Here is a 12,453-nt window from a genome sequence, read left to right as displayed (position 1 = left end):
ACATCCAAGTCATCTATCTTTTTTCTTTTTCTTTAATAAAAAACTACTTCACATTCACACAATTACACACATTCACACCTACAGTACGAGCCACTCGGTGAACCACAGTCTTGTACTGTCAATCTCTGCATAGCTTCACTGGACCAATTATAGTTGTGCAAGGAGAGAGCCTCACTCTTACTCAGTAACTTTCTCTGGGCAGATTTTCCCTGCCGAGTGCAACCGAGGCGAGGCAATTATGACTGAAGATTCCCGTGGTGTGGAGGAGGAACTGCTCACAAAGACCCACTAATCCATTTTACAAGTGGGACAACAACAAATAACAGGTGTGGTAATATGTGTGTGTGAGAGTGAGAGGATTTGTCATCAGTTTGTCTTAACCTGAGCTTTCTAGAAACCACATGGGTCAGTGACAATGGATTCACATTTTGAAGAACAATCGGCTGTTGTGTTGTGTTTTTTTTATGTGCATGCACTTGTCAGGTGCCGCGTTCACCAACTGCAGATTTTGCATATCGTTAGCTGAAAGTTTGAGACAGTGCTCGTCTCAAAGTAGGTCGACTGAGCCCAGTTTCGTGGCTTTGATACTGTAACATCTGCTGATAAACACTGACCTAGAAGAGAGTGTTATATTTACTGACGTCGGTTTGATGTCAACTTTTCTTGGGGGTATTAGTAGGTTTGAGGTTGGGGGGGGAGGGCTTCTCACATATAGTTTGAATCATATAACCATACACACATAGGTTTCCATTGGTAAACAAGTTACCATGCTTGGCTTATTATGACTTAAAGGACAATTCCAGGCGAATTCAACTCGGGGGTGTATTTTCATATCATTTTAGGTCTAAAAGAAGGAATCTGAAGATTTTCAGTTTAATTGCTCCTGTTTTGCGGTAGTTGCGTCTGTCCCCGCATCGCCACGGCAGCAATGAATGGGAGTGGATGTAAGTTCCGCTGTTTACAGCCCTCAAAGCCGCATTTTTTTTTCCACAGACAGCGTCAGATGGCGACTCAAACATGCACTGAGAAGTTTATTTACTTCAAGCAAGACGACATGTTTGTAAAACTAGATCTAATTCAAAGTCTCCCGGAGTCTCGCGCGAGACCCAGTTGCTGTGCTGGTGTATTCAGGTGCAGTAGGAGCTACCGTTTGTGTCATAAACACAGGAATATCAACTCTTTACTTGCTTCAAGTAAAAGAAACTTCTCGCCGCATGTTTGAGTAGCCACCTGACGCTGTCTGTGGAAAAAAATGTACACTTCAAGCAAGTAAAGTAAAAACTATTCCTGTGTTTATGACACAAACGGTAGCTCCTACTGCACCTGAATACACCAACACTGCAACTTCGGGCTCGCGCGAGACTCCGGGAGACTTTCTAGTTTTACAAACATGTCGTCTTGCTTGAAGTAAATAAACTTCTCGGTGCATGTTTGAGTCGCCATCTGACACTGTCTGTGGAAAAAAATTGCGGCTTTGAGGGCTGTAAACAGCCTATGTAAACAGCGGAACTTACATCCACTCCCATTCATTGCTGCCGTGGCGATGCGGGGACAGACGCAACTACCGCAAAACAGGAGCAATTAACTGAAAATCTTCAGATTCCTTCTTTTAGACCTAAAATGATATGAAAATACACCCCCGAGTTGAATTCGCCTGGAATTGTCCTTTAAATAATGACTTATACTAAATATTGACATTTAAAGCACGGAACATGTCACTTTGGAAATATTAACCTGGATCAGCTGATATCATCAGATTACTTAATGTGTGAAACTCCATGACTACTGCTGTAGTGAAATCAACATGAAAACTACAAACATGCAACGTGTTAAAAAAAAAAAGTAGTAGGCTAAATAATTAAAGTCATAAACCTGTGATAAAACAAGACCTAACCTTAGTATTGATTAGTATTTGAACACTGGTCTTATACCCATAATATATAACAGGCCAACTGTATCACTGTTAATTGCTTCTTTTGACTATTTGTCTTGTTCTGGGTCTTTTCTGTGTGGAGTTTGCATGTTCTTCCAAAGACATGTACACTCAGTTAATTGACAACTGTTTGTATAATTGTATAATAGTATCAATTGTGTGTTTTTTGTTTTTTCTGTTGTTGTCTTTTTTTAGACTGTACACGACATGCACATGTATCTCAATATAGCATTTTATCCTACTCTCTATCTGTACTATGTATTGTGGTCTTAATTACACTACTGTATGTAAACGCCCATCAAGGGACAAGAGTTGAAAACTGACAAAACCTACACATCAGTTTTGTGCTTTTTATTGGAATTCTTTTCAATTGTATTTGTCCATATGAAATAAATTAATTAACTAAAACTGCAATATTACATCACTGGTTTCTGTCTCAGGGTTTCCCGCAGCGCTTTCCTGTTAAGGCGGCCGCCTTAACAACAAAGAGCTGCCGCCTAAACTAACGTCTTAAAAAAATAAAAATGTAGCGATATTCACAGCACACACACACACACACGACGGTGACATTAACGCGCGCCGCCACGTCTGCTCATAGCGCAGCAACAATGCAGCAGCGTCAGGCCGTCACTGAAACGCTCCGTGGAACCGAGACATGACACGGCGCGCCCGGTGTAAAAGTTCTCAGAATCAGCCCCGGTGACCGCGGCGCTGACGACTGGGGGTGAGTCGCGAGCGTCATATGTCTTGGTAGAGCACGGCCGCTGCAGCGACCCTCCGACGGTCCCATCGCTGCGTGTCAACCCCCCCTCTCACTTTCTCTCCGCGCCCCCGTCTCTCTCCAGCTGCCCTTTCAAAATAAATGCATAAAAAGCCAGAGAAAAAAACAAAGTAGGGGAAACACTGCTTTGTTTTCTCTGTCTTTTTATGGTTGAGTAATTCTTTCATTGGTGCAGTAGCAGCGTTCAGTTACCACGAGCGTAGTTATGACCTGTTGTGATCATAGATGGCATGGCATATGTTTTTTATGTAAGTCCCTTCGAAAAGTCCCATGACCAGCCAAACTCCTAAAAAAAGCGTGATTTATAGTTCATAACATGGTACTTTTGGCATATGGCACCAGGGCCGTTGCTAGGAATCCTGGGCCCCCTGAAAGTATACTAAAGTGGGCCCCTGCCCCCTGACTTTTCCACTTTTACGTATCTATTATCATTTCTTATTTAGCCTACTTTGTTTTGATGCTAATGCAGCATTACTATGAGTATTAGTCAGGGTCTTATGCAGAATAATTCAGTCATACAAAGATTAGACTACTGGGGTTTTTGTGGGCCCTACTGGGCGCTGGGCCCCTATAATGATCATCACCTTTCTCCCCTATACAACGGCCCTGTATGGCACTACAGGACCAGTTAAATATAAAACACAATTTTATACAATAGCCTATATATAAGTAGGGGGTCCCCGCTCCATCTCTCCATCAGTTTGGGGGTCCTTGGCCTGGAAAACGTTGAAGACCCCTACTCTACACACCACAGAGAAGCGCGCATGGTGCGCCCCCCCCCCCCCCCCCCCCCCCCCCCGCCAACAGGACAGACACCACCTTAACTAACATATTTTCTGGGGGAAACACTGTGTCTCAATGGCAGAGAAGAGGAAACTGACAATCCATGTTGTTGTTGTTGCTGGTTTAGTGTTCTCAACGCACTAGAGCTCAGTTTAGAAAGCTTTACATCATATTGCACTGGTGCTGTGCTCCTGTTGTGTTAGCACACAGTGCAGATATATTTCATCTAACAACCAACAAGAGTACATGGCTTCCTACCAGCTAACAAGGTTACTTCACTGGAATTCCAATGAAGGAATAAATGATAGTGAACACAAACGCCTTGAGGGATGGCCTTTTGCATTAGTGCTGGAAGAAATCCACCTACACCATTACACAAATCCACGCAGCCCAGTTGTCAAATCAAGCCACGGGAAGGATGAAAGTATGATGAGCGCAGCCTGACCTTATTCTGCTTGCTCTGTACAAGCTCTGGCTCATATTAAATGCTTTGAAATGGGTTCAGTTTAGTTGCTTTTAGTTTTTAAAAAAGGCAAAAGTGTTGAGTTGAGCGTCATCTCAACAAGGTAGGTTGTAAAAGGAGGAGCAAAGTCATGCTACTGAAGATATGCCACTCGAACAGCCAAGTTTTTTTTTTCCTGCTTCCTGTCTTTTTCTTTGCTGTGAAAAAGTTAAAGATAGTGATTCTGTTTTGGCATGAGTCATACTCTATACTGCAGAGGAAGAATAAAGAGAGGAGGGAGGAAGGCAGAGAGAGATATGCTGTAGTGAAGAACACACACATATACACACACACAGCTGGACGCTCAGTTAATAACATTTGTGAATGGCTCTTTGGTTATATCAAGGAAGTCGCCAAACAACCATTTAAAAGAACAGAACCAACATGCAGTTGCTTCCACTTCCCCTCCACACCTCTCACTCTCGTCTCTGTGTCGGAGTGACCCTTTTGTTTTTTTTGTTTTTTCTGCAGCCTCTGACTCACAGTCTGCTGGCCTTTCCATCACTTCTAAGTAGAGCTAATAGGAGCAACTCAACCGGCATGCCCTCTCCCTCTGGTTGAATCCGTGTGGCCCCAATTCTCAGAGCATTTGAAAGGTCATCAAAGTAACCCAAGACAATGGGTGAAGTGGGAAAAGCCCGGGCAGACATCAGCCACTCTTATATATCAGAGCGACCTCAGGTTACATCATAGCTGGAATGACTTGTTTTGCAAAGGTTATGAATATAAATGAAACCTGCTGCACGTCAATGCAGCTCTCGCTGTCGGATCAGCAGCGCTGCCTTCCTCCATGCGGGTGTCCCCTTACACTGACATATTCAGGACAAAGAATAAGCTGTGTGACGTCGTATATTTTACTGCACTATATACTAACATAGTTTCCAGTAATTATAGGCACGGAGGACGGGAGGGCTTCACAATCTTCAAAAAGCAAGGAAGCATACAGTAGGGTTAACAACAACAAAACTCAAACGCTCCTTTTCATTCCTGTGGGGATTCAAAAGCATTTTCCTGCACAGTTGAGAGCTGCTTAGGTCTGCTCTTCTGTTCCTTCATCATCAGCAGTCTTTGGACTGAAGAGAATTGTATTGTAACTGCTCTAGGGCACCTACACCTACAATACCTGCATGGATCTGTATGCGTGTTTATTGGTCAGGGCTGTGCTTATCTACGGCAATCTTTTCCTGCATCCGTATGGATATGTGCATCCACAATTCCTGCTTTGACTCTGTCGAAGAAACCCAGAGCTTATCAAACACCTGGTGACATCAATTCTGACTCCCGGCTCTCCATCTCTTCCTATCTGCCTGGGCCGTTATTAACAGCCTGAGCGGCACCAAAGCAGTTTATCTAGATAAAAACCCTCTTTCTATGGCACCTTGGTCCACTCCACTGAGCTACATAATGAGATGATTAGCATTTTGGCAGGGGCTTTTTGCCCATTGATGAGATGGTGCAGAGAAAGAGGCTGAAGGCAGAAAAGAACAGGGGCGACAGACAAAAAGGAGATGAGACAGAGAAGTGGGTGGGACAACGGTAAAAAGTGCAAGAGAGAGAGAGAGAGCCGAAGAGACGGCGATCAATGAAACGCGGTCGCCATCTGTGTCCGCTGCCAGACTGCGCTCAGACATACTTTACTTTTTAATGAAAAGGGATAAGATGAAAAAGAAAACTTAGTGCGTCTCATCTGCTAAAAACACAGATGCATTGAAGGAGGAGGAGGAGGAATTGTTGAGCCTCCTTAGCAACTTTATTTCTACACTTCTTTATCAAGTGTTTTCTATTGTCTGAAGGAAACAATCTAAACCTCTCTACAGTAGGTGGATGGATGTCATTGTGAAGCACAGCTCCTGAGTGAGTGTGGGTCTGTGTCCCCCTCTAGTTCTCTAGCTCTCTGTTCCGTGCGTGTGTGTGTCGCTCTCTCAAGAGGACCTGGGCACAAACGAGTTGACTTTTCTCTAAGACGCCCACAGCCGTGATATGATCAGTGAGAATGAGCAGGCTGAAAATGAGATAGGGAGATTGATTTTTTCCCCCTTTCTCCTGCTAAATGACTGTACGTTATGAATGCAGAGCCTGCTGAGATCGTTCCTCTGCACAGATGGGCCCAGCTGATCATTCACACAACCTCTGTTACACTGTGCAGATATGCTACTGCTCTGTGCAACCAATAAGGGGAAATGAGTTGGGGTTTCTACTGTGCTAATAGTTTGCTCCATGTCTATTCACCACCACATCTACAGAGCTCCACTGCAAAATACTGCTTCCTACAGTACGATACAAACTGATGGCAATGAAATGTGATCCAGAGTCTTTCATGAACATCTTACCTTCGTATGGTGGCTGTGTTTGGTCAAAATACAATTTAAACTGATACTGAAGTCATATAAGGGTGTATGGAAATTGGATCCGAAGTTCTGTGTTTATTCACGGCTCCCAGTTCGTTATTGATTTTGTTCTCTCACCTTTGATTGACTTACCAAGAAATACCCAGAAATTCAATTAATTTCCATATTGATAGCACCAAATTATGAAATACATTATTTCAGTGAACTCTACAGGGTTCAAGACTTTACAGGTCCCAAAAAGAGCAAGTACTTGGCAAAGAAGAGGAGGAGAAACTCCCTTTCAACAGGAAGTGACCTCCATAAGAACAAAGCAGCCGTTTGCTTTGATCTGTTTGTACAGAAATTATTCTTTCCTGTGTGAATCTTTCATAGGAATCACAATAAAAGTTTTAACACAGGGCATATTTTCTGAGTACATACTCCTCCAGTGGATAAACACTTCTATTTTCAATGTCTCTCTAGCTTTTTAAAATCCCTTAAGACCAATCTCTAAATTAGCACTACACAATTGTCAGTAATTAAATCCAACATTTATTCATTTATCATTTTGGGGTATAGTGAACATTACAGCCTTTAATGTGGATTTAGTTGTATTTTTTAATTTAGTCAAATTAAATTAGTTCATTTTTTCTAATTTCTGTGCAACCTCCTGTTGATTTCCAATAAAGGATTTCATTCGAATCCCAGTTTCTGTTTATCAAAATGGTGCTTCATCTCTTACTGGAAACCATTTAACAGAAGCCTAATTATCCAGCACATGAAGGTAGCTAGTCTTTCACAGACAGGTACATGTAACAACTTGCCTTTCCTAACTGAGATTTACAGGCTTAGTGCCCTGAAACAATCCTCCTGCTCCTAACGCTGCAAAACTGGACTTGTGCACACACACACGGCCACCAACATCTCCTCATGACATCCCTGACACAGTGGAACAAACTCAATATGACAGAGCGGTCAAATCAATCTAACACTGCCAGACCACCCCAGACAGGAAGGGGTGCATGTGTGAGTGAGTATGTGCGTTAACTCTGGGCCAAAGGAGTGAGGGTGAGGGCGTTTTGTTCCAGAGCCTAACCAGCAAAGAGCAAAGTTTTCATATCCAATGAACTCTATAAAAAAGTATGTTGTTGGCAGAATCAGGTTCCTGGTCCAGGTATCGATCCGACTCTGTCAAAGCCGGCTACGCTCCACACAGCAGGACCAACAGTGGAGCGGTAATCACCGTGCAAGTCTTGACCTGCCAGCTTTGAGATTTTTGTCTCCATCCCTCCAGGCAGTCAGACAGTGAAATCTCTGTGAAGTCACACTGTCACCATTTTCTGCTGTGTCATTTCTCTCAGTTTGCCATGACACACTGGTTACAGGACTAAACAAATAAACAACTTGTAAACACCACCACCACCACCACCACCAGAGCAGGTTAGAGAAGCGTCTTGCTGCATGTGAGTGTACACTGTCACTCTCTCTCTCCTGTCGAGCGGGCGGCCGAGCGATAACTAAATGTGAAAGATAACTAATTGAGTTACTTCTAACACTGAAGGTTCATTCCGACTCATCAATATTCATTTCACCTGAGCGGCTCTGTCGGCGGCTGCTTTGCTATGGAGATAATCACATGAATGATGACGCCCAAAGCAAACGCTGCTGCGCAAACACAACTTTGACAGGTTTGAAATGTTGCCTGCCTGATTCCACAAAGTTAAACTGTTGATAAAAGCATTTGTACATTTTGTCCATATTACAGCAGTCACACAAGCACACCCACAGTGTGCCAAAATAAGACATTGTCAGGGCTTGTGTCTAGACCAGCTGATATGCCCCCAAAAAATCAACCCATCAGTATATCTGCCTTATTCAAAATGCCTTAAGTTTTTTACATGGCTGTTCATATATACCTACAGGGTGATCTTCAGGAGACATTTCAGAATAAAGGCACACAAATTTGAAACACAAATTCTGTAGCATGATGCTATATAATAAAGAAATTGCGTATGATGCTCTAAAGATCCTCTCTATTGTATGATAATTTAAAAGAAGACATAATGCCTATAAAGCAATTTAATAAAATAGCCGACTACTTCATTATATATACTTCATAATAATATACTTCATAATATATATATATATATATATATATATATATACACACACAGTATAAGAATGTGAAAAGGGAAAAAAACTTAGAAAAAAGGAGTGAAGTCCGCACACTGATGAAAATCAGTCCACAATACATGATACAGTGTGCGGACTTCACTCCTTTTTTCTAAGTTAATTTTGTTTGTTGGTCCTGCACCTGTAGTGTGTTTGGATGTGCGAGCTCTACTCCACTTTTGTGTTCTCAAAAGGGAAAAAAAACCCACAAAAATGCCACTGTCAGTCATGTTTTATTTTAAAAGGCCTGTGTTTATCTAGTCCGTTTTGGATGATTGCATCAGCTTTTGTGCCTTATACACAAGATCTGCTTTTAGCCATCCTGTTAAAACCCTGATCAAAGCCATGGGCCGAAACACACTGGACACAATGTGGTGAATGTGTACACTCTTTCAGTGCAACAATTACTGTAGCTGACTTTTCTTTTCCCATGCATGTCTTTGTATGCAGGCTGTTCCGTGTGTGTGTGTGTGTGTGTGTGTGTGTGTGTGTGTGTGTGTGTGTGTGTGTGTGTGCGTGCGTGTGCGGAGATGCACTTAAGATTGGCAGGGGCACAAGACTCATAATCAAACCTCCACTATTTGTCTTCCCACTCAGGGCACCTCGTCGCCACTGCCTCCACCCCCATCCTTGCTGTTTTGTGTACTCTCTTTACTTTAAGAAGAATAAAGTCATTATTTTGCACCAAGACTCATGAATCTCCAATCCAACAGTCACCCACATGCACATACACTCTCAAGCTAAGTACAGCAGTGCTACAGTAGGAAGTGGTTTGTTTATGATTTAATTTTCTTGAATTTCTTATAGCCATGTCTGGTTATTTTGTCCTTTTTCTCTTGCACTGACTGATTAGGATTTCAGCAAAAACTCAGCAACAAGCTCACCTGCATCTCCTTCTCTCCGTACTTGGAGGGGTTCTTGCTGCCCTGGCTCTTCCTGCGCAGCTTCTTTAGTTCGGCCTGGCACTTCTCCAGACTCTCCCCTTTGCTCTTGTGTTCCATCTGGTATTTCTTAAGGGCAGCCTACGTGGGACACAAAGACAAAATTAGGACCACAAATTAAAAGCTCTGGGTGACATAGTTAGGGACAGAGATAGGCAAATAGGCTACAGTACATAACAGTCCTGCCAAATCTTTATTCATTTATTTATTTATTTATTTTGAAAAGTTTAATTCCTACACCAATTCCCACTTTACATTTCACTGCAGTAACGAAAATCATCTTGCAGAGGCTTGAAACCTCCCTCAGATCTCCATCAGAACATTTCTCTTTGAATTTTTGTTGAGGTAATATTCCTGTTGCCATGTCGAAGTGGGCTTTCACATCTGTAACCAATCTGTTTTAATTAAAGAAGCACACTAATTCACGATTCTTCTCGTCGTATCTCGTATTATCTGTCTTTCCGAGTTTGATTTTGCAACAGCACAGCTTGTGACTGCATCTCTGAAAACATCCACTGTAAGTGATTACACACAGATTTCCAGTTGATGTTCTTAGTGTAGTGAAAAAGAAGAGAAATCAGTGACTGCCTGCACAGAAAAAAAAATGATTGGCATGATTTGTAGAACAAGCAAAATGACTGGCCTGGCCCTTTTACAGACAGTTTATTAATTTCATTTTTTTTTAATTTGCTTATTTATTTATTTATTTATTGAGAAAAACTACTTTGTTTCTGGGCTATACCAGTTCCGTTGCTATAGTAACTGTGCCTGGTGTGACAAAACTCATGTGGTTTCTGTACAAGGCAAAATTGGCGGAGGAGAGCTCATGCATGAGGGTTCAACACCCACATTTGCATAGCTGTAAGACGCTGAGGATGCAGCCAGGTGTCCTCTGGCATCCTTTGACTGTTTGTCACCGGAGGACCAAAACTATGACACAATCATGCTGCGTTTGGGTTTCATAACAGAGATGGGCGGTGTTAGTTCTGTAAGCCTGTGCCGCGCTGGAAACCTCTGAACGACTCGTGAAAATAAACATCAGCTGGAATTTCCTACTTCAGCTTTCTCTACCGTTCATTAATTTTCCATGTCAGGAGCCTCTTTGAAATATTGATTTGGATGTTGTGATGTTTCCGCACAAAGCAGACCAAAACATGCCTTTGCACAAGCCAATAACAATGGATGAGTCATCCTTTCACTTCCTGATACTGTAAGTCTTCGAGGTAAAGCAGTTAAACCAATACAGTATGTGTTGCTGTGCAATACACATTTGCAATTTTACTCTCACAATCCGAGGCTCCCTGGTGGAAAGTCCCCAGCACATGGATCATAGTAATGATTAGAGAAGACACAGCTGGCTGTTGTGAAGAGTTCTCTTTTGGTGTGCAGTGCCATATTGGGTAAACAAGATAATATCCCGAGCATCCGCCTCATTGAGCTGGAATGTTCCCCCTAATTAACAAAGCAAAAGCCCGTTTGAGTTTTGCTGCCTGCACCCATACTGCAATTCTCAATCACTGGCTACAACTACAGACAGATGATTAGTCGTGTTTGAATCAGATTAGAGCCAACGTGGACAGTAGATGAACTTTGGTATACTTGGAGAATCTGATCCTTGTTCTAAATACTCTTTATTGATAATCTATAGCCTATGTTATGTCACGAATTGCCTTTTTTTGCATTCCAGCTTAATGCCCAAATTCTGACCTCTGTGTAATGACTGCATAGTGCCGTAAAACCCCATGTGAGCCATTATGGGAGACAAGAGAGAGGAGAAGCAGAGACGGGGGGGCAGAGAGAGATGCGCCACTGGGAACAGTACACACACACACACACACACACACACACACACCACTCTAGAGGAAAAAACAGAAAGCTTGCCTTTGAGTCTTTTAGTCAAAATTTCAGATGATTAACTCACAAAGTCTGAAGCAAAATGATTGCTATTATTACTGCGGCAGATCTGTACAAAATTCATTAAAAGTAATGGATGTTATAACCCCAGGGAAACACCCAGATTGGAAAAAAAGAGTCTAATATAAAAAGTATGAAACATTTTTCATATTTTTCGCATTAACATTAGACAGCAAATACAAATTTGACAAATTAGTATAGAAGTGATGAAACTTGAAAATGGTTTACAGTGGTTTTGAATTGACAGCGTCTTCTTTACCTAGTCTCAATATTAAGTCGAAAGGCCAGAAGCTGAAAAACACTCAGACAATCAATGTTTCTATTGAATTTTAAAAAGCTGAATTATATAAACTGTGAGTGGCTATGAGTGTGTGTGAGTGACTGAGTAGCTGTGAACCGACACAGCTCGTAACGTGCTCCCTTCAAACAATACAATACAATGATGGCAATATCATCCCATCCCCCAAAACAATGCACAGCAGTGCTGCGCTACACTCAGGCTGCAACCCACTCATTCTAAAGATATCACATGTAGACCAGCTCCACAGTGCTTACACACACACACACACACACACACACACACACACACACACACACACGTTCTCCGGGAGGGGTTTATTATAATCAATCTACCCTTGATGGGTGAGTAGACATGAAATGTTTTCAAAGCTTTTTTTTTTTCCCACAGGCACATCCTGTTATTGTGTCAGAAACAGACTTTCATCCGGATGTTAACACACACAGAGTTTCACCTCCATCCCCGTTATCACCTTAGTCAAATTAGGTCTTCACAGATTTGATGGAACACAACATAAGAGCACAGCGAAGAAATAAAACATAGAGGGCACTGATTGGACTGAGGCTGCGAGCTAATCAGATACTCACGGTGAGATAACGAGCATCCAGATCCACCTTCTTCTCCAGCTCAGAGAGCAGCTCGTTGTGGAAGGATTTCAACTGTGGGGGGAAGGGGGAGGGACACAAAGACACTTCAATAACATGATAGTGACTTGCACATCAATGGCAAAATCAATAATGTATAGAATCGTGAAGTTGTTCACAGTGACCAGTAAGCTGCTCAATAACATCACTTTGTTGCA

At 42.3% G+C, this 12,453-nt stretch overlaps 1 protein-coding gene across 5 annotated transcripts in view; it reads right to left on the bottom strand.

Moving 5' to 3' along the window:
- Positions 1 to 12,453, bottom strand: part of LOC310990073 (BAR/IMD domain-containing adapter protein 2-like) — a 54,455-nt gene that overhangs the window by 10,728 nt on the left and 31,274 nt on the right. For all 5 annotated transcript variants that reach the window (XR_014595568.1, XM_083977306.1, XM_083977304.1 and 2 more), the window contains exons 5-6: positions 12,239 to 12,310; positions 9,383 to 9,520 (exon numbers count right to left, since the gene is read on the bottom strand). Coding sequence is in view for 4 of the 5 variants with exons in the window: in XM_083977306.1 (XP_083833432.1) it covers positions 9,383 to 9,520; positions 12,239 to 12,310 (210 nt within the window). In the remaining variant the exon portion in view is untranslated. The remainder of the gene's footprint in view (positions 1 to 9,382; positions 9,521 to 12,238; positions 12,311 to 12,453) is intronic.

This window comes from Trachurus trachurus (genome assembly GCF_905171665.1).
Source record: "Trachurus trachurus genome assembly, chromosome: 8".
Lineage (NCBI taxonomy): Eukaryota > Metazoa > Chordata > Actinopteri > Carangiformes > Carangidae > Trachurus > Trachurus trachurus.
This window is presented reverse-complemented; position numbering and strand designations above follow the sequence as displayed.